Source organism: Malus domestica, chromosome 14 (assembly GCF_042453785.1).
Source record: "Malus domestica chromosome 14, GDT2T_hap1".
In the NCBI taxonomy this organism is placed as follows: Eukaryota; Viridiplantae; Streptophyta; class Magnoliopsida; order Rosales; family Rosaceae; genus Malus; species Malus domestica.
In genome coordinates this window covers 29,369,072-29,391,393 of record NC_091674.1, presented here as the reverse complement: position 1 = coordinate 29,391,393, position 22,322 = coordinate 29,369,072, and the positions used below count along the sequence as shown (strand labels likewise).

The 22,322-nt window shown below is 38.8% G+C and overlaps 3 protein-coding genes and 1 long non-coding RNA gene across 11 annotated transcripts; 1 reads left to right on the top strand and 3 right to left on the bottom strand.

Annotated features, from left to right (window-relative positions):
* Positions 1-1,331: 1,331 nt before the first annotated feature.
* LOC103455469 (kinesin-like protein KIN-8A) lies at positions 1,332-5,673 on the top strand. Of its 3 annotated transcripts, none has more exons than XM_070812067.1 (7): positions 1,332-2,482; positions 2,899-3,172; positions 3,483-3,533; positions 3,628-3,720; positions 3,806-4,171; positions 4,343-5,074; positions 5,332-5,673. In XM_070812067.1, exons 1-7 carry the CDS (start codon positions 1,665-1,667, stop codon positions 5,359-5,361), a joined length of 2,364 nt encoding a protein of 787 aa, XP_070668168.1. In that variant the 5' UTR covers positions 1,332-1,664; the 3' UTR covers positions 5,362-5,673. The 3 variants fall into 3 exon arrangements, with proteins under 3 accessions (XP_070668168.1, XP_070668167.1, XP_017192703.3); XM_070812066.1 differs by having other exon boundaries at positions 5,328-5,673; XM_017337214.3 differs by having other exon boundaries at positions 5,260-5,673.
* Positions 5,674-5,803: 130 nt separating this feature from the next.
* LOC103431211 (uncharacterized) lies at positions 5,804-10,571 on the bottom strand. Of its 5 annotated transcripts, none has more exons than XR_003768358.2 (9): positions 10,245-10,571; positions 10,088-10,150; positions 9,506-9,577; positions 9,335-9,392; positions 8,775-8,990; positions 8,543-8,622; positions 8,137-8,442; positions 6,725-7,462; positions 5,804-6,256 (listed from the first exon to the last, which is right to left on the bottom strand). It is a non-coding gene; the product is annotated as an uncharacterized lncRNA (long non-coding RNA). The 5 variants fall into 5 exon arrangements; XR_003768360.2 differs by having other exon boundaries at positions 7,354-7,462; XR_003768362.2 differs by having other exon boundaries at positions 5,804-6,241; positions 7,354-7,462.
* A 5,495-nt stretch (positions 10,572-16,066) lies between these two features.
* LOC103431213 (protein MIZU-KUSSEI 1-like) lies at positions 16,067-17,421 on the bottom strand. The gene has a single exon (XM_008369348.4). The coding sequence runs from the start codon at positions 17,285-17,287 to the stop codon at positions 16,424-16,426; it is 864 nt and encodes a 287-aa protein (XP_008367570.3). The 5' UTR covers positions 17,288-17,421; the 3' UTR covers positions 16,067-16,423.
* A 1,164-nt stretch (positions 17,422-18,585) lies between these two features.
* On the bottom strand, positions 18,586-21,914 carry LOC103431214 (protein Dr1 homolog). 2 transcript variants are annotated; one of them, XM_008369349.4, is made up of 6 exons: positions 21,057-21,914; positions 20,875-20,936; positions 20,073-20,162; positions 19,750-19,844; positions 19,311-19,379; positions 18,586-19,026 (listed from the first exon to the last, which is right to left on the bottom strand). In XM_008369349.4, the coding sequence occupies exons 2-6, from the start codon at positions 20,927-20,929 to the stop codon at positions 18,865-18,867; spliced, it is 471 nt and encodes a 156-aa protein (XP_008367571.1). In that variant the 5' UTR covers positions 20,930-20,936; positions 21,057-21,914; the 3' UTR covers positions 18,586-18,864. The 2 variants fall into 2 exon arrangements, with proteins under 2 accessions (XP_008367571.1, XP_008367572.1); XM_008369350.4 differs by having other exon boundaries at positions 20,875-20,969; positions 21,057-21,912.
* Between the last annotated feature and the right edge of the window lie 408 nt (positions 21,915-22,322).

Below are 22,322 nucleotides of genomic sequence, written 5' to 3'. Positions count from 1 at the left end.
TCCTCCTCAAAACTCACAAGCAACGAAATTAAAGTTAAAAAGTTGGATTAAGAGCCTAAGTCTACGATAAAACCTTAAAAATTATAAGAACAATACTAAATTTTTTTGTCCAAAAAATCAAAATGGACCTGGAACCATCCTAATTCCTTCATGGCTCCGTCTCTACTACGCAAGTAACTCATTGAACTTGTTATGGCCTATCATCCTTCAACTTGATAACTTGTTATTGTTTTCAGATGGCCTGTGACTAGACCATGGACACGGGAGCATTGTCACAATCTCTGCCCTAATTTGATTATTCAATGGTAGAAGCTTAGTGGTTCAATGCTTTATAAAATAGTAGAAGACAATGCCATGTCAAGAGTTTTTTACTTAAAAGTTAGGAAACCTTAAGTAAGAGTAGTTTATGTGGGTATGAACAAAAATATATTACTAGTTTATAATGTTGTCTCTCTTTTTAGTAAAAGGCAAAGTACATAGACTGTTTTTTTAGGTTTTGACACAAAAATATAGTTCATCTATCATTATCCAACCAACCTCCATGTGGGGCTTCTAGATTTTGTTTTTTTTTTTTTTAAAAAAAAACCCTTTAAGCTTAGAAATCTTTTACGGAAGAGCTGGGTATTGCACTTTGAAAATTTGAGATGTGCTTGAAAGTTTTTCTCTAACAGCTCGATGAATTGCCTCTATGAGCGCTGGGCAGGTTAACTGCTAGCCTTAAGTCTTTGCTTGCATTGCTATTGGCATATGTCGGCATATGTTGACATCTATTGGCATATGTCGGTATATGTTGACATTTAGCGACATGCTTACTCAAAACCTATTGCATCAGTCGACATGCTCATTCAAAAATTGTTGACATCTGTCAACAGATGTGCAATATGACTTGACAAATGATCATTTCATCATTTCACCATTTCACCATTTCACCATATGCTACATATGAAGTTGAAGCATCATCTTGAGTCGTAGACCTCTTTTCATTTTATTAGTCGATGATTACACATTAATCTTATGTTGATTATCTATTAATTGGGGCATTTGAACCGTTCGATATATCAAATATTCTATGATGATTGATACCAAATTACAGAAAGACAATGCTTCTGTTACCCCTTCCTTCCTTTCAAAAAAAAAAAAAGATCTTTATGATTTTACCGTATAAAAAGGAGAAGGCTTTCCCCTTGCAATATGAAATTTCTAAAAGTGGACCCCACATCTCTCTTCCTACCGGCTACAAAATCTGACAACATTTTGACCGTTACGATATACGATTCAAAATTTTCAAAAGCAACAACCCTAAACATTGATTGCTTCCTCCACCCCCATTTACCCTAAAAATTCAAATCAAATTACTTTATCATGACCAGCAAGAAGCAGAATCTGGAGTGGAAGTAACAACTACTTTCAAAAGCTGACACTGCCCACCGTTCATCTCCCTCAATCCAACGGCTCAAAAGTCAAAACCCTCCAAGGTTTAAATTAATAACCAAGTCATAATCTTTGATCGCGATTTCCATTTCTTCAACAGGAGGAACATTCAATTGATTTCCAACGAAAAGATTTGTACTTTCTGACAATTTAAGCAGTTTCTTCAATTGGGTCTGCGGGAAAATCTTCTGGGTATGTTTGGATAGCGAGAAAATTGCCGAGAAAATTACAGAATGCCTGTGTCGACTCGGTCTCAGACCAACTCAGTGGAGAGAAGCAAACCCGGTTCAGATCAAGAACCGAGCCACGCGAATCTTCCGCTAAGGAACCCACATCATGGATTGAAGGAAAAGATGAGAGCTTTGACGCTGCTCTACGAGCAGCAGAAGCAGGCCACGGCAGCGCTGAGGAACCCGAATCCGAAATCCGATCCGGAGCAGGTCCGATTCGCGAGCCACCCGAGCGTCGAGCTTTTCGGTTCTTGCAAAAAAGAGGAGAGAGAAGAACCGAAGCAGGGGAGCCACCACGTGATGAGAGAGAACAACAGCAACGCAATGCACAACTCCACCGTTACCAGAACTTACGTTCTGCCACAGCCGCCGCCAACCCACGCCAAGGAGAACGTGGCAGCGGCTGGATTAAACGACCGGATTCTCAGCTTTACTTCGTGTCCAAGAAAGAGCAAGGCTTCAACCCCGGTGGCGAGGAGGCTGTCAATGGGAGGTCACGTGCAGCACGTGCCGGGGCCGCCGCGGGAGTCCAGTGGGGTGGCGGAGGGGGCTAGGAATGTGCAAGAATCGGAGACCCCTTCGGTTTCGGAGACACCCACGAGTCGGATTCTTGTGTTTGTTAGGCTGAGGCCGATGGCCAAGAAGGAAAAGGAGGCGGGTTCCAGATGCTGCGTTCGAATTGTGAACCGGCGGGATGTTTACCTGACGGAGTTTGCGAACGAGAACGATTATCTGCGGCTGAAGAGGCTGCGGGGACGGCATTTCATGTTCGATGCTTCTTTCCCTGATTCCACTTCTCAGCAAGAAGTTTATTCCAGCACGTGAGTTTGGTTTAATTGGCTATTATTAATCAGTGATTGATTGGATATAATTGGTGTTTTGGTTTCTGCTTGAAAAAATCTTGGAACTTTGCATATAAAAATGTTCGAATTCGTCGTTACAGTCGTAATCGTGTTTGGTTTGATTCAATATTCGTGTTTGTTTGCTGAGAAAAAGCATGGTTCTTGTTGCGCTGGATTGGATCCCAAGAAATGGAAAATACTCTACAGCCTATGCTAGTGGTGGTGTTAGTTTCGAATTTTCGTGTCCCGTAAAATTTCTCAGTAACCAAACAGAAAGAGCAACCAACAATGTTGTGAATTGTGAATGAACTGGTGTTAATGTTGTTTGTCTCAGTAATCCTTTCCATTTAAATTTGTAAATTTTAACAAAACCGGTATGTCATCTGTTTTTTCAGTACAGCAGAGCTTGTGGAGGCAGTACTGCAGGGGAGGAATGGATCAGTGTTCTGCTATGGTGCCACTGGAGCTGGAAAAACATACACAATGCTCGGCACGCTGGAGAATCCGGGAGTGATGGTTTTGGCAATCAAGGACCTCTTCACCAAGATAAGGCAGAGGAGCTGTGATGGAAACCATGTGGTTCATCTGTCCTATCTTGAGGTCTATAACGAAACCGTGAGGGATCTGCTCTCCCCCGGAAGGCCTCTTGTACTTCGAGAAGACAAACAGGTCTGCCTCTTATCTTGCATCTCACATTACTTTGCATACAACTCACAAGGAAATGTATTTGATGTAAGAGTAATAGTAATGTCATATATAGTATGTGTTTGCTGTGTGTATGCGAAAACATGTAGAAGGGAAAATCTAAGAGCTATGTAGTTTCTTAAATTGAAACTAGCTGCATTATTTCGACCAATCCAATCTTAGAACATACTGTTTCTATACGGGTATCTCAAACGCATCTGCGTCTTATTTTTATAATGTGGTGAAGTTCTTGATGATGTTAGTGAAAATCAATTTGTGTTCAAATGTATTGCAGGGAATAGTGGCAGCCGGTCTTACACAATACAGAGCTTATTCCGCCGATGAAGTAATTTCTTAGTCCCTTTTTGGATGGTTTGAAAAGTTAGATGCTTTGCTTAGAAGTTAATCTATTGTTCGGTCTTTCTTTTGGTTCGTGGCAGGTTATGGCATTACTTCAGCAAGGAAACCAAAACCGAACTACTGAACCAACTCGCGCTAATGAAACTTCCTCACGGTCCCATGCTATTTTGCAGGTAACAATTGAGATATGGCTTGTTGAGTTCTGAAAACTTGCAATTATTCTGACTCAATTTGATTGTTTCTTCCTTGTATATCCAGGTTGTGATTGAATACCGAGTAAAAGATGCTTCTATGAATGTGGTCAACCGAGTAGGGAAGCTCTCACTAATTGATCTTGCCGGGTCAGAGAGAGCCCTTGCCACGGACCAGAGAACAGCTAGATCTCTTGAGGGTGCCAATATAAATCGGTCACTCTTAGCACTGAGCAGCTGCATCAATGCTCTTGTGGAAGGAAAGAAGCACATACCTTATAGGAACTCAAAGTTAACCCAACTTCTTAAGGATTCTTTAGGAGGAGCTTGTAACACTGTGATGATCGCGAACATCAGCCCTTGCAATCTCACCTTTGGTGAAACCCAAAACACGCTTCATTGGGCAGATCGAGCAAAGGAAATCAGGACTAAGGTCAGTCCTCCTAACTTATCCAATCTTTTAAGTGGCATAAGCTGTTGGAAATTTTGTTTTGCTGCATTACTTGCTTGTCAGCAGACATTGGTTTCTGTTGTCCTTGAAATTTCATACTTTCATGGCAACTCTAGATAATGTCTCTTTCCTTGTCATTTTACACAATTGCAGGCGTGCGAGGTGAATGAGGAGACACTGCAATTACCGGAAACTGATACTGATCAAGCCAAGCTATTGCTTGAATTACAGAAGGAGAATCGTGAACTGCGAGTACAACTTGCACACCAGAAACAGAAGCTATTAGTTGTCCAAGCACAGTCCTTCGCTGCAAATGCCTCTCCAACGCCTTCTTCGGTTGCATCCCTCTTGACTCCTCCAACTTCTGCCCAAGCAAATGACAAGCGGAAACCCAGACCCTCTTTCTTGACCCGGACTTGCTTCACACCAGAGTCCAAGAAAAGAGGGGCTGAGGAAGCAGTTAGAGATCTTCGCCGGACTGTAAAGACATTGGAGGCAGAAATAGAGAGGATGAAGAAAGATCACACTTCACAGCTAAAGCAGAAAGATGATCTCATTCGTGAGCTTTTGAGGGGAAGTGAGAAAACACCAGGAGCAGGGAGGGAGGGTGGGGAAAAGAGGGCAGTGACAAGGACTAGCTTGAGACTGCAGGAGCCGAGCACAAAGAGGATCGTTACAAGAGCTAGCATGAGAAAACAGGAGGCAAGCATTGGTGAATTGAAGAGCCCAAGTCACCGTTTCAGGTCACCAGTCCCAACAGCTAAAAAACGAAGCTTTTGGGACATAACAACTGCAAACAGCCCATCAGTTGCTACATTAAATGGAAGAAAAACTAGAAGCCATGTCATTTCTGAACCTGCTGCAGCTCCCTCCATGCTTCTTCAGGTAATCTAATTGTTCTCATCGTCTTCCTTTCCTTCATCTTGTTTCTGATAAAAGAAAATTGTAGCAAAGAATCGCATGTGTGTATGAAACTTCACAACAAAGCCTCCTTCCCCCGAAAGTCTCGTGGCCTCTCCTACCTTTTTAATCTTTTATGTATAAGTTTCATAGTTCTGCAACTGATGCAGCTTGCCTATCCATGTTTCTGGTTTGTGATATTTTTTGGACCGCACATCATCAATTACGCACCATTCAGCCAGGTTTTGCACGACAAAAGCCCGAGCGTTTGAAGTAGCACGGGAGATGGTAGAAGAAAAGAAAGAAAGACTACTTAGGTCAATCTGGAAGATGGAAAGACGTTGGCATTCTGGCAAAAGCACTTCCTACCAGCAATATTTTCTCTGACGGATCAAGCCTGTAGTTCAACATGGAAGAAAAACTGTAACTTTGTAGGTGGCGCTGCTGTTACTTGTATGCCATCTTTCGTCATACAATTTCATTTGTGGAGTTAGCAGAACATGTTCCATTAGTTCTTTTCAATCTTCAGCATTATCCATTATTTATTCCAAATCAATAAATTTCAGTCTGTATATTCTCAGTAATCATTTCTCACTTCATATTCTTTCGGCATTATGTATCTGCTTCACTATATTCGCTGAAAGCGGTTATTTTCCTTATAAAAACTAGATTACTAAACGCTGCAACGGAGCTTCAGGTTTTTAACAGAATCTGTAACTGGAAAGAAATGCAGGTTTTTTATAGTAACGCTCAATCGCAGAGAAGATCATAGTAACATTTGCATTATACAAATCAGATAGTCTAGAACACGAGAGTTGACACAAATCTCTACTCTCTATATAGATTAAGCGCTGCCACTTTCGATAGGCATACAAATTCTATATTCGAAGGCACTCTATTTTTAAGCCGGTTCATAGCATGATCTTTTGCTCTCCTTCCTCCTCCATAACTTTCTCTGTCCTATTCACTCCAGTAGGATGAATAACACACCGCTTGACAGAATCTACAACAATTTTATCGAGTCCAACAACAATCTCTATCAAGTACATGACAAGTTCAACAGCATTTCTTCGACTCAACAAGTGATCTGCATAATCCACCAACTCCAAATGCTTGAGTTTTGTTAATACTAGAAATATTGCCCGCGCGTTGCTGCGAGATTAAAAACTGCATGAAAAAATATGTTTCAAAAGGATAAAAGATTGTTACAAATGATTAATGTTATCTACACTGAAAGATGTTTCAACTTTTTGAAAAAAGTTTTACATGAAAAGTATAAATTGAGTGAATCAAGCTCTTGAAGCTCTTTGAACCACTTTATGAGCCTAATTGGTACAATTGAAAATGAAGAGTTTAATCAAACTTTATGAACATAATTGAAACAAATTAATACCTTGACTGACTAAATGAACCGCAAATGAAAACATCTAAAATCCTATTCATTAAGTACAATTACCAAAGGAAGCTGAATAAAACGTCAAAAGTGATACACTGAGATAAGGTTGGTGGCGTCAAAATCACTAATAAAATATGCATCAAAATCACTAAAACTTGGCTTCACTTGCTTGTTAAAATATAAAAAATTCAAATAATATTGTTTCCAAAAACTTGTCTAAAGAAAAGAACACCATTCACCTCTAAGGCTCTAACCATTTTTTGGTGGGTGGGATGGACGCGCTTCCTCTTCCACATTTAAAGACCAATGTTGGGGGTAGACCAAGAGTCAGTGCAACCCGCAGCAAAAAAAAACGCAATTGACTTTCACACTACAGAAATAAATGTTAAAAAACACATACTTGCACCCAATGCTTTTTTTTTTTTTTTTGGGTGCAGTATAAGAATAAAAAAGGATAACATTCCCCCGAAACCCAAATTCATCCCCCAATTTCTTGCAACAAAATTTTAGTAATTACAAACGTCCCAAACTTACTAAAAGGTTTTCAATAACCTTCTTGCATTGCAGGGTCCAAGAAGAACCAAACCATTTCAGGAACTCACATCGCAAACATAATAGAACTAATTCAAATATGAAAATCCACAAATCATAATGCTTCTCTCTAGTGAATCATCTTCATGGACCGCAACTTCTAAAATCCTAAAAGGCTTCTTTCTTTCTCCACTATCTGAATGTTCCATTTATTTTCTACTATTGAACTAAATTTTCACTTAATTAAATCTCAAACACTTCCAACTAAATCTTAAATCAAACAGAGTTGTTCAATTATATTAAACTACACATAGGGAGAGGGAAAGAGAAGAGAGACCTGGAATTTCCAGGATCCTCAGCACTGAGAGGGGCATAATTCCGATTGGGATTCAAAAGCAAAGTATACACCAAATGCCATATCAGTGTTGTCGGATGCTGAAAAGTAACTGTAATCCAGGGAACAATTTCGTTTATAAGCAAAATACAAAATAATTAGAAAGATTCCGAGAAAATTTGTGATGGTGGAAAACATAAAAGCCAAACTAAAACTATAAGCCTGTATTAGAGGTTTATTAAATCCAATGTTGAAACCTATTTAATAGGATTGTTCAAAACCTAAAGAAGGATTGAATAGTCTTGATAGAGTAGAGGGAAAAGAAGAAGCAAGCCACTATAAAATTACAAACATCGTCCAACTAAGAACAATATGTAAAAAAGTTGGCTACTTATTTGTAAGATGGAGAATAAATGAAGGCATGCTCATGGATATGGAGGCTAATGAACATGGTTAGATACTGGGTATGTATATCATTCATTTAGTAGATATTGAGGGCAGGAAATGTAGTTTCATAATTGGAGAAGACCACTTAGGAAGAAAAATACAACATAAATGTGAATTGCAAATATAAATCCAATTTTCAAACTAAATTCACTAATATAAATCTGAAACTTGAATTATTTATGTTTTCTATTAAAAGTTCCAGTGCTTATCTTCTAGCCATCATACGTCTAAAACAATACTTTTTCATCCAAATTTTTGAAACCATTCATACTCATACCAATCAACTCTATCGTGCTCAAATCAATTCCGTCTAATACGTAACAAAAAATTTGTACTTACATCTTTACCATACCATGTCTCCTTTTCATGTCCATTAGTGAAGTCAATATCGTCGCACCAACTGACCATTATTTTGCAACTGTGAAAGATAGATCTAGTTAAAATCTACCCCACGGGGTCTTGCCACTGGAGGAGCAGCTTCCGCCACCGTAAAAAGCATCGCTTCCTCAAGAGAATGTCTCCTTGTTTCCTTTGGAGCTCCACATGTGGCTCCATCCTTTACCAAACTATTGGAACTGATGCTCATATCTACTGGTTTAGGAGCTGGTTGTTTTGCATTCTTCGCAACCCAGTCTTCCCTCATACCTGAAAGTTCCCAAGAAAGTTAAGAGCAGAAGGAAATAATAACTGACGCATTCTCCATGTTCCACATAAAGCTCATAATTAATTTTAGAAAACAACTTACTTGGCACAAATAGCTTTCTCAGTCCCAAAATTTGGTGGCAATTCTTTTCCCAATAACTATTTCCCTTTTCATTCACTTGTCTACACAAAAGTACATAGAGAATTAACTAACAGGATAATGAATCAGAACGTAGTAGGTTAGAAAAGATCAAAAAACACAGAGAGCAAGAATGTGAACACTGAACTTCCGTTTTCTAACAAATCAAAGCACCCTAATAACAAAACTCACAAACCTGGAAGGTCCTCTTGCGCTTATCAACCACGACGCTGAGCTGATTGAGCAGCTGCTGCACCATCTCTAGCCAATTCAAGAGCAAGCACACCATTAAAAATCTCGAAACAAACCGATGCTTCTTGTTCCCCCAGCTCAGGTCCTGAAACATGCACTCCTTGAGTACTCTCTGCTCAGAATCACCTCGTGGAATTGCCTCGTGTGCATAAGGAAGCAACTGCAACTCAATGAGACAGATTACTGTAAAGTAAATCATGGTTCCCAATCCAAATACATATGCTAAGCAAAGCACAAATAAAGACATGAAATCATTGTAAATTTTGAATAAAATCTCTCTCTCTCTCTCTCTCTCTCTCTCACACACACACACAAAATAGGAGAAGCAGATTTGCAGAGACATAAAAGGGTAAAAAATGAAGAGGCAACAAACGGTAGGAAGAGTATAAGGAATGTTTAAAACCTTCTTAGAATTAACCACATTTGGATTTGTTCAAAAAATTACAGAAAAGAATTACCAACTACATTACACTAACATTGTTGTCCCACTAAAAAAAAACTCACCAAAAATAGTCTCCGTGGTTAAAGGGATTCTGTCTGATTCCAAAACATATATCTCTCACTGTCAATCAAATATGTACTAAATCAGTGTAATGCACTATATCATGTTCCGAACCACAATGCATTCAAAGCAATAATCAATTGAGCACACTAAATAAGTGGAAACATTTATACCTCAATCCAATTTGTGCCTCCTCATGTTTGCTTGTAGTTACAGACTTTGATAGGGTTTCCATTTTCTTCCAACTGAAGAAAGGAATTGGCATCTAGTTATGTTTCAATAGTTATGTGTTCAATGCGAGGGAGAGCCAAATCCAAGCAGTAGGTTTCCGTTAACTTCCCACCAAGGAAAGTAAAATCAATTGCAACGATAAAGAAAAAGCACAAACTTATAAAATATGATACAAAACCATAAAAAGCAGGAAACGGTATTCTCAAAATGCACAAAAATATAAAAACAGATAGATCCCTACGTATTCAACCTTCAGAGCACACAAAAAGTTAAAATTTTCTTCAATAAAAAAGTCAAAGGGAAAATCTGAAATTATATAGCCCAAGCACAAACAGCTTGGAAGCCTGCACACAAAAGCCCCAAAAAACTACAGCCACACTCAAAATCAGAACGCAGGAACAAAACTCCAAAAATGAAAAAAAATAAAATATTTACAGAAAACGGATCTGCAAATGGAACAGAACCCCAAAATATTTAAATTTTGTTCAACAAAAGATATAATATGAAAAACAGAAATTATATACCTTGATAAGAAAGGGCTTCCAATCTTGTATGCAAAAACCCCATAATTCGAACCCCAGCCTTTCCTGAAAGCAAAAACCAAATCAAATCAGGCAACCACACACAAATCCCAAAAAAAAAAGTAAAAATCAAGCACACTGAGAAAGACTAAAAACTCACCAGGAAACGCTAGGTTATGTGAGCAAGAAATTGGATTCCGACCGAATTCAAAAAAGGCAGAAACTTGTAAGGGTTGAGGGTTTTCAAACAAAAGAATTTTGCAAGAGCGCAAAAGTTTCTGACCAAGAACCGGCGTCGATAATTGGCGAGAGAAATATGCAAACGGCAGATAGAAAAGAAAGGAAGACTGATTTGCAGAGCTTGTGTGAAGGGGATGAATTTTCAAATCGCTGAAATCTCTCTCTCTCTCTCTGTCTCATCTCCCTCTCTAAGAAAATCCCTAAAATCCCTCCACAAATCCTCCCATATCTCTCTCTCACACACACTCTCTATCTCAGGGGCGGTCCATCCCCCGAAATCCTCATCGAATGACAACGAAGCCAAACCTACCCCACAATTCGCTCAAAACATTAGAGGACCAAATTGCCCTTCCAAACACATCATCCCTACCGTCGAATTTTAAGCTTTGATGGGCAGAACTGTCATCAAACGACAGAGGGTCCAACCGAGGGCCGGGCTTTTACCGAAAACTAACGAAGCCCATGAAAAAAATTGAGGCAGCCCAAACCCCAACCCAGCCACAGATTTGGTGGCAGCAGTGTGTAAATAAGGCAAAATCAAGGGACAAAATTTTGACTGTAGCTAAGCTACAGTCAAATCCTTCCTCAATTTTAGAATAGATAATAGGAAAGACAAGACCAGCATTGTATTCCTGAGAAACAACAAAAGGGTGAGTAATAGCATAATCCAACAAAAAAAAAACAAATATATCAATTGTAAATACTAACCCCTCTATAAATATTCATCATGAGCGTGTCTAGCTGAGAAACACAGCATGAGAGTTGGGTGAAGGAATGACTAAGGCCGTCGACATCGTCGATGGTAAAACAATCCATGGATACCTCAACCAGCAAAGGTACATTACTTAGGAGCAAGTCTATCTTATCGTCAATGCTAATAAACGAACAAGGGTTCGTTTTCTAATGTCAAAAACTGATCATTCCAGCTAACTGCCCAAAAGAAAATCTACCAGCATCGATCTACAGCAGTGCATGAAATATCTTGTGCATCGCTATTTTTATTGGTTTCTAGACGCCACTATTTTTCTTCTAGGTAATGCTAGGGAGACTAAATTTGTAAACATAATTTTGAAAACTAAAGAACACGAAAGTTGATGATTGGTTTATTACTTAAGCATTAATAAACATGTTTTTTCCTGTTGTAAACTTAACTTGATTACTATAAGCTGCAAAGTTGCTCCAGTTTTTCCACTGAATCCAACCACCATGAATCTAGCAATTGGAAAAGAGTTCACATATGATGTTAACATATTACAACATAGAATGATGTGCGATAGGTAATCTGGATGGGTTAAATGCAACCGAATTCTATAAATGGTGGCGTTCGTGGTTCATGATTCGTAAGAGGGTTCGCAATATATGTAATTTCGTTTTCCATTTAGGAGTAGGAAACCTCACAACCTAAATCGCTCTTTTATAAGGCGAACTATTGTCTCAATATTGATGCCTTATGGTATTAAACCAAACATGTTTCCCTTAATTACTGATGAACAAAATTCAACCATCGTGAATGCAGCAATGGCGCGAGAATTTACAGATAAGTGTTTAATGCAGTACAATTATTTGCATGCATCTGCATGGATCACGTTAGTTGGACTAGAAGAACAATGATCTATGCATACGTAATTACCTAGAAATGGGACGCTGGCGTTATCTTAAAACAATGAAGCATGTCATGTAGGAAAGTTAAAACACATAACATGATTTGATTGGTCTGACATATCGTCACAATATAATTGTGTCCCTAACTCAACCTAGAAGTGCATATGAAGACACCCCCCTCCCCCGGGAGCATTTTTGCTCACCACCTTATTAATTACCGTTAGATGAGTTTAAATTTCGAGATTCGTGTAGTGAATAAGCACGAATCTCAAAATTAAAACTCATCTAACAGTAATTAATAGGGTGGTGAGCATACACCACACTAAATGATGATGAGCAAAAATGCACTCACACCCCCCCTTCTCTCTCTCTCTCTCTCCCCCTAAATAAGGCCACTTGACTCGAAAAGGCAATCCACCCTAAATAAGGCCACTTGACTCAAAAAGGCAATCCACTTCTCATCATCCGGGCCTTAATTCGGCTTAATTATATTAATTAACCCCCCATTAATTTCAACTTTGAAGCATAATTTAGACAATCCACTTGTCTAATTAAGGAAAAATATACATGGGTGCGCAAAGAAAAGTTGTATCTGCATTTCAGCAGCTCTTCAAGCTCGGGGCTCAGAGCCTTTATTTGGTCCCTCCCATAACTGCATTTCAGCTCAAATATGCTTTTGCACCTTCAAGGCCTTCATTTTTGTCAACTTAATAATTAAGCAAATAATCCCTTCATCATTTTAATTAATTAAGATAATAGCTGGGCCAAATTAAAAAAGCCAGAGCACACCTAATTAAGAGAGAGAGAGAGAGAGAGAGAGAGTTGTAAACTCATCAGAGCGTAGGCCTTGGACTTGCAATATACAGGTGTTAGTAACAAGGAAGGGATGGGAGGGAACAAAAATAGGAGGGGAGAGAATCCTCCTCCCTCGAAAATAAGTCATCATGCATTGATCAAATATAAAAAGAGATGCGAAATAAGTTACAGTAAGAGCAGCGCGCATGACGATTTTCTTAATGTGCTAACAAGAATTTCCGAAAAGAAATATATAGTTTAAAATCATGTATATATCATTATGCTTTCTAACATTTTGCATGTGATCAATGTTTCTCATTTGCTTTCTACATACTACACGACATACTTATCTACAACGGCGACGCTAATGATTTGTTGAGGTATCCCAAGTCAATTCACTACCATCCATTTTAACTTTTCAACAAAGTAGTGTGTGATTGGTTTGAGATACTATCTTCCCATCGCATTGAAGACCTTCTCCTACTTCACAGTCATCGTACAATGCTCATTCAACACAGCCTACAAATGCATACAGTAATGCAGCTGTGGGCAACACGCAAAATTGTACAATGACCCTATAGAAATGAATTCAATTAAATGTTGTACTGTGTGTATATGAAAAAAAGGACCGACATCAAACTAACAAGGCTCTCACTCCCGTTTTGTGAAAGTTGGGGCCGTAACCTTACTCTTACTTTACAAAGATGTTTCCTCCATATGTGTGAATATGCAAGTTTCTTTTTCTGGGTTTCATTTAATATTATTGCAGGTGCTGAGTGCTAAAGAGCTTAGGTCGTATTTATTGGAATAATAATTGTATAAAGCAATGGCCTAGCCTAGACAACTTTAGGTCCAGCCACCAACTTTTGCATCCTTTGAAAGAATGATGACTGGATGATCAAAACGACCCTCGGTTTCTGTGACAAGATAACCCTTATCCTCTGAAGGTTGAATAGGTTTTGATCGGGAAATGATTTCAGCGCTCTTTTTTATGTTTTGCGCCGTGATCTTATTTGATTTGTTCAATTTAATGACCAAACAAATAGAGGAGTACAAAGAATGCAGAAATTGTGTGCAAAAATCATTTTCCGCTTTAGTCGAGATGTAAACACATACCATTTTGAAAGCTTAAAGCCAAAGGACTCTCTCCCCACTCTTTTCATTGCGCAGTTGTAAAGAGAGAAGAAAGAAAAAAAAGGCATGCTTGAAAGCTTTCAAACAAGGGCATGTTGGCATACTTGCCCCGTTCATTCCACCATAAATTCTTAAATCCACCTAGGCCGTATACACCAACACACTCATATGAGTTCCTCTCGAATCTCGTCTTTTTTTAAGTATGCTGCCGTATACGGACACAGCAAGTATCCACAGTTGATGCGGTGTACCATAAAAGGTCACATTACTGGGGACAATGTAACAAGGATGATTTAAATTCAGCAGGGAATCAAATGCCAAACTGGAAAAGCAGTCAACAAGATTAAATTCAAGGAAAAAAAAAGAAGATATTAAACAAGAAAAACAAAAGCAGTCAATCATAAGAAAAGCCAAAATTCTGCTGTCAGGAATTGGATTTGGAATTTTTTTTTCTCTTTTTAAATGTTTGTTTTTGCTTTTGATGACTTCTATGATTACTTTGGTAAAATTTTATCTTGGGGATCATTTGTCACACAAAATTGTATAATCAAAAGCAATGATTGGAAATTGGAATTAGCCTATACTTTTGGACCAAATGCCTAAATCTTATGGGAAGATTGTGTGTGAAAAAGAACTTTACTGCTCAAGGATCCAAGCTAAACAGGGAAAGGAAATTAAATAGTATACCAAAAAATTAGACACTAACATATCATTGAAGATATCCCACAGCAAATAAAGAGAAAAATTGCATCATTAGTTATTGGATAATACTTGTGTTTTTTCGAGGAGAGATTTTTCAGTGTGCTTGGAAAATGGGGCAGATTCGGCAAAACACCATATGTTATTATATAATTGGATGGATGCTTGAAATAAAAACTTATCTGTAATTGTGTATCGTTATGTGTTTCGGGCATATTGAAAAATTTCTCATCCTTGAGGGGATGAGCTGGTTCCTCCATTTGATATGAACCAATCATGTCTTGACACGTGTTCATTCTTTTAAAATGAAAAATCAAATAACAAAGAAGCTTTGTTACTTAGTAATACGTTCTGGTGATATTCCTTTTCTCCTATAAGTGAGAGGTATTAGGTTTGAATCTTGTGGATGGCGAATTCGATACCAAATTAGGCTGCTCATTGTGTAGCTTAGTTGAACTCTTCCTTCCTCTAGTGTAAAAATATTGATGTACTAAAAATAAAAAACCCTAATTTATAGAAACTTCTAATCATGCTCAAACTCATAATCTGGATTTATTAAAATAAAAAAAATCAAACACATGAACACGTGTCAAGATATAGTTAGTCCATGTCAAAGGTAGGAACTTGCTCATCCTTAATTATTTTCTTTTGGTTGCTATGCATCATTTGCAGCCTTCTTATGATTTGAGTACTAAAGTTTAAGCAGTCTGTGATCTCATACGTTTTTCATAATTACCTAAAATATTTTTGTTTATGCAGATTGGAGGAAAAGGAGAAAAATAAAATGTATAGTTCCTTTTATAGGGGTTTGGCCTCCTTTTTAAATTAGCGAGAGAAAAATTAGCATTAATTTGAGGTTAATTAGGTAATTGTAGGTTAAGACAGTGTGCTCGTCCCTCATGCAACTTAAGTTCAAATTTCTCCCTTGTAGATTTAAAGAGGTAAACATTAATACAAGGAAATATGTAGTATGACCTTTAGAAGCCAATGCATTCACTACAAAATTAGTTTAATTTGATTGAACAGTGATTAAAGGAGATATTCTCAAAGGGATGTGATATCCACACACCCTCTTTTTACTTCTTCCACACCTTTTTAGTTTTCGGCCGTCATATCAAATGAATTGAAGAAGATCATCGAACATAAATTAACAAAGAGTATGTGAGAAGTAAAAAAAAAGTGTGTAGATAGCACATCCCATTCTCAAAAGAATATGCTGGTGGTTGAATGTTTTTAATGATAGTCAGCTTCAAGAGAACTTCAGATCGGGTCCAACTTATCTACTCTCCCATTTTCCCTCTCCTCTAATATTTTCCTATTTGAATGTTCACGATTAAGTCACATCAACATCTTGTGTTGACTTCTTTATAGTGAGAGAAAGACAGAGGAAAGTGAGCGAGAATGGGAGAAGAGGAGAAGATATTTAGAGAGGAAAGAATCCTCCATTTAGATCGTAGAGTAATCAAATCAATCGATTAAAATAGTTTACAACATTAACAAAAAAAATGCAAATTAAAGAGGAAAATCATGAATGATGATTAAAGCATTAGCATCCTTGTCTCATCATTAACTTCATTAAGGATTGGAAAAAGCTATACATATACCCTCCACACCTACCCCATCATGTTATATTGTATTTCCCCCCACCACCTAAACTAAACAAAATATGAAAAATACAATAAACCCCACTAAACATTTTCTCCAAATATACCAAAAACAAAATAAATTTAAAACAAAAAATAAAAACTGCTTGCAGAGAACTAGCTACACTTCCACATTCCAATTTCCAGATTGATCAAAGCTAAAACTGAAGTACGTATCGGAAATTCGAGCGGCGGAGACGCGAATTCGTGCAGCTTTTCGGGTTTATTAGACTCGGAGCAAGTAGATACTGAGCTCAGGAGCTCCATTGCTATCAGGGTTCATCATGTAGAAGGCCTCAGAGTCTCTAGACCCAACAATTCTCTCAAACTTGGCCCTCATGTACATGAGTTCGCCGTCGGATTCGGACCCGGCTTCAGCTTCATTCCCTTCCACCGCCGCAGACGGCGGCAGCACACCAGCCCCCATCGAAATGGGCTCCACAGCTTTCAACACCTTCCACTCCTTGGCCCCACATTCTCTTTTGCTAGCAAAACCATATTTCTTACCGTTGCAAAAAGTTCTCCACACTGGCTCTTCCAGCAGCCTCAGAGATTTCTGATCTTTCTTCTTTTGAAGATCTTCTTTGTGATCCTTGTCACACTCCAACGCAATTCTGACGAGGCCGGACGCCATTTCTTTAACCAACCCGCTGATCGGCGTTGCAAGCTCGATCAAGAAGGCCGGATGTGAGCTAGGGTCTCTCTGGAGTGCAAAATGTACGTGGCCACGCCTGGAGCCGAAAAGAGTGCCTACCACTCGGGGTCCCAGCCCGAGTGGTAGGCTAGATCGGTTCTTACCAAATGTGGTAAGAACAGACCGCAGCCTAGAAACTGCAGCCGCTTGCAGTTTCCTCCTGGGAAGTTGATGAGCCTCATGACCATGCTGTTGTTTTTGATGATGATCATGCTCTTGTTTCTTCTCCTCCTCGTCGGATTTTGCTTTCGACGCGGAGGAGGATTTGAGGCTCGGAAGAACTACATTATCAACATCATTCTCTTCTTCTTCTTCGTTGCCAACTTTGTTTGTCCAGAGGAAGTGTCTCTTGGAGGAGGAGTCCTGCAAGCTCCTTGCCATGCTCACTGCTTTCATATGAGAAAGCAATCAGTGGGAAGAGGGGAGTCCTTAAAGATGGTTTGGTGGGTAGAGAGAGAAAGAGAGGAGAGAGATAGAGAGTGGGGATTCTGGTCTCTTCCTTCACTTTTATTGATATTTGGGGGGATTTCATTTCATTAATTCTTTGTTTCTAGCCCTTTGTTGTAGCCAAAGAGAATCCTGACAAAAGAAACACAGCCTGACCCACCAACTGAATGAGAGAGAGAGAGAGAGAGAGAGAGGGAGATTTGAAAAATAGAAAAGAAAGGAATCTGAGGAGACAATGTGCTTGTTATTTCACTTTCTGGTGGGGTAGAGAGGAGAGGGAGAGGAAGAGGGATGTTGCTTGACTGACTCTTTTGACTTGAAATCCCCAAAACAGCAAAGAGATGGCAACCATAGCCCAAACAAACCCAAAGCCATCACTATTCCCACCGGACATCACCACAAGTCACAAGTCTCAACACACTCAGGAGAAGAACTTTCATGTAACGGGGCACATTATCATGCTGATATTCCAAACCAATCGTTATCATGTGAGATAGTTAATGTTCATGTTGTGTTTCGTTCAATTGATTGATTGGTTTGTGTACCATACCAATACTATGAGAGACATATCTACCTTAGGGACGTCACTGTGACAGTATCTCAAACTAATCACACACATTGTCTTGCAAGAAGTTCAAAACGTATTGCGATGTGTCATTAACTTTGAATACCATCACAATTTGTTTTAGACGACAGTGCGTGACTGGTTTGAAACATTGTCGTTGTGTGTGATCGGTAATTTTCTCACCATGGACCACACCCATGCCCATGTCCACTTCTAGTTGAGAGGTGCACCAGGCGGTGGTGGCGTTGTTTGTTGGGGGTTCTCATTAGAACACTGATATCTCACGGGCTATGTTGGGTGCAGAGTCTACACTTCACCTACCTGCGAACTGACGCTTCACTGTTTGTGGGGACCCAAAAACCAGTATTCTTCCATTGAAACATTGAAACATTGAAGCATCACTTTCCTCAACGACCAGAATCTATTTGTAAGCCTCTCAATGTGGCCTTACCACATCGGTTGGTGCTGTAAGAGTTTTATGAGGAATGATTTTTCGACGAAAAATGCATCCGTTTGTGACCCAACGGAACAGTCCGCAGGATGATCTGAAAGCGTAAGAAAACCCTTAAGGAACTTTCCTTCGTAAGTTGCTGCATCCTGTTGGATGTTTTGTGAAAGGAAAAAGAAAACACAAATGCAACAGAGTAACCCCGTAAACGCAGTCTCTATCAAGAAACAACGCTAAAAGAACACAACTTTTTTCCAAACTAATGACTAAACAAAGCCAAATAATTACATACAGTTGCGGCACCAGGAGTCGTACAACTCTTACTAGTTACATGAACTTATAGACAAGGATCCATAAAGAAAATACAACTTCGCGTGCATACGGACATAGGCCAGCTCACTCACTACTGAATGGGTTTTTTTCTTCTTCTTTCTTTTGTACATATAAGAGAAGCACATATGGATAAGTCGAGGATACTTGCCTACGGTTCACGAAAAATAAAAGGTCCTAAAGTTAGCTCTCTAAACTTTGTTCGGGGTCTGGTTGCTTGGGCGCGGTGGCTCCACCATTCATTCTGGCACGTGCCTCGGCAAACATCCTCTGCTGCTCAGCCAAGGCTTCTTCCTCTGTCATCTCCACTCCGTTCCCCCATTTGACACTTTTTGATAGGTCATGCTGCAAGGAATTCCACTTGCATCAGCCTATAGTTTTATGTTTTATGTTGCAACTTCACGACTGACTGACAATTTATAGATATGTGAACTAGTTGACTAGTTGCAAGTGCGGGAGTGTACATGTGCGGGTATAGAGATAGAGGTACTGCCGGTTAAACCCAGCTGCACAAGGGATCAATCCCTAACTCTCAACGTTCTGCTGAATAACTGATGTCTTGTTTTAAGTTATAACAACTTCAGTTTCACATAAGTTGTATGAACATAGAAGGCATCATGAACACTCACCATAGTCTCCAGTTTGTGTTGTTCATACGCTGAATAAACTTCCTCAATGTACTCGCTAAACCCAAGAACCTGATACACAGAAGAGAAAAAATGTCACAACGCAGCTGTTGTAAGCACCTCACAAAGTATACGAAAATAATTTTTCTTCATCACAAAATAGGGGTAACGATTTAAGCTTATTGCACCAATATGCATCTCGTTCGAGGATCCACGTAGGTGAATGTGACAATAACTATCATGATAAAAGTATGAACTACACATAGATAATGCCTACAAGTACGTATATACATCGTACGCATAGACTGATAGATATATTAATATACCACAATATGAAAGTACAGATGCACCATGGACAACAACAAACTAGGAAAACAAATGAAAACCGCAAAGAATCAAATTTATAAAACTGAAAACATGTTCAAATGGGTTGTTCACAAACCTGTAAAGCCTTGAGTACATGCTCAGGAGCTATTGTTCTTTTCTCCTCTCTGCCACAAACTTCATTCGACTCTGAGGAGATGAGATTTATAAACTCTGCAAACGCAATAACGCAAGTCATGAATGGTTTAGCAGTATCAAAACTAAACCCTAAACCCTTAACTACAAGGTTTGATGTGCAGAACATGCTATTGCCCAAAACGGATAAGGGTTTAATCTATACAGAGATCAAGAAACAAAGATAGATGCATTAGCAGTAGCAAAACTAAAGCAATTTTGAATTAATGTATAAATGTAAAACATAAACTATTTAGATATTCTCACCTACACAACACTCAATCAAAAGATCTTGAGCATCTCTTGCGACACGTACATCTGGCGGCAGCATCTCTTTAATGATTTTGGTCATGGTTGCTGAAAATGAATATTAAATCATAAGTTACACATACATCTGGTGGCAATATCGTGTATAAGATGCCCCTACCGGTGATTCAAGAACATAAAGAAACCATGAGGAGCCACAAAGAGAGATGATAAAAGTATAGACAAATATGACCAAGTGAGACAGATAAATGATTGTAAGGACATACTACATACGACCAGACAAGTAATCGCACAAATAATTTGCCACACCCGGTAAAGGCTTTGCCTCAACACAAGAAAACACGAATTAGACCTAATGACTGTTCTAATCACATGCAGGAAGCAGCCCTTCACAAGCAAATTCGAGGCCCCTAACCAGCAAGCAAATCATGCATACCTATTTCCATCCAAATGAAAGTTATTTTTAGGAGTTCTTATTCTGATTTATTTGTTTATACAGTCCTACCCACTATTTCATATCCGAGGAATCAATTTCTTGAAACTTTTAATTCAATATACAAGATTTAGTCCATCACTATTTTCAATCAATCTTTAACCAATCAATTAGGTAAGCAATTAGTTCAAAATAAAGAACAACAGCAAAGCCCCAAATCCTAGGGCACTGATGTTGTCGAAATCATTCAATTACAAAATCCAAAGATAATTACACGAAATTAACAAAAAAAAAATCATGAAATCGATAAACCTAACAACAATAATCTCAAAAATTAAAAGAAAAAATATACAAAAATTACGAATCTACCTTTCGGAAGCGAAGCATCTTCCTTTGACTTCCCGACGATGTCCATCGGATCCATCCTGGACCTGCGCACACCGTAAGCCCCCAAAAATCAGCACCTACATATTAAAAAATTCACCGGAAAAATACAAAACGGAAAAAAATATCACAGATCTAAAAATTCCAGCAGAACCGAGATGACTCACCTGATAACCGAGTTGAATCGGAGAGCGAGCGAGCGCGAATCTGACCACGTAGACGACGAATGAATCAACCGATCGACGAAGATCCGAGTTGCAGGAAGATCAAGATTCGGAAGGGGTACATGGTGTTGAATATATGGATTTATCAGGGGAAAGGGGTTGAGTTCTTCAGGATAAGAGAGCCAGATCTCGCTCGCAGGCGATTAGGGCAAACGAAACAATTCTCCCCCAAAAGCGCGTTGATTTACGAGTCCACCACGCGCGTCGTTGAGGAGTTTTCGACGTCCGTGTGTTTCGCGGGGTGAGCGCTTGGCGGGTGCTGCGCACGCGGGGTGGGGACGCGTGGAGGTTTTTTGGATTGGTTTTGTTAGTGAAAGTGTCTTCTCTCTCAGCTTCGGAATATCATCCTCTCCTTTTCTTCTTTGTGATATTCAGAATATCAATCAATCGAGTTCGTCCATCGTATATCGTATAGTTAGAAATTATTTTAAATTTTAAATTTATAATTAAATATAAATAGTATTTAATAAAAACGGATCACATAATGTACAATAAACGAACATGATTGATTGATTTTCATCCCTTTATCTTACATGGAAATAGACTTTTAGCGCGTTTGGAAATAAATAAATATGTAGACTATCGTAAATTAATTTTATGAACATTTTAATCTAAAAATATTCAAATTCCGAAAAATATTGAAAAATCACTAAATCCATATATAAAACTCATGAAACACTATGGAAGAATATGAAAATCATGATAGAGATGATAGAGATGTATAAACACAAAATTTGGAAATGGGAAGAAATGGTAGAAAGAAAAATTGGAAGAATTGTAGGAGAAAAGTGAGTTTTGTGTGGATTTTTGAACAAATACATAGGTATTTATAGAGTTTTTGGGTGAATTTTGAGTTAAATAATTTTTTAATTATTTTAGTCTTTGGATTTAAATTTGGGCTGTTAGATTTTTTTTTTTACCATTAAATTTGATTATATTCGATCTCAACATTTGGATTCAATAAATATATAAATATAAAAAACAAAAAAAAAATTTGAATCTAGGCCGTTGGATCAACCAACGGCGTTGATCGCGATGGTCAGATCAAAGTAGCCATTGGGGCGCCTGGGAAAGGTGGCCGACAAGCCCATGTGGGTGGGGCCTTGTCTGTTTGAAAGGTCACGCGTCAGGCGAGCGGGTAGGGGGGGATTGACGCACAAATGCTGGATTTCACTCGTTTCGGTGAGGCCCACATCAAATCCTGGGCTA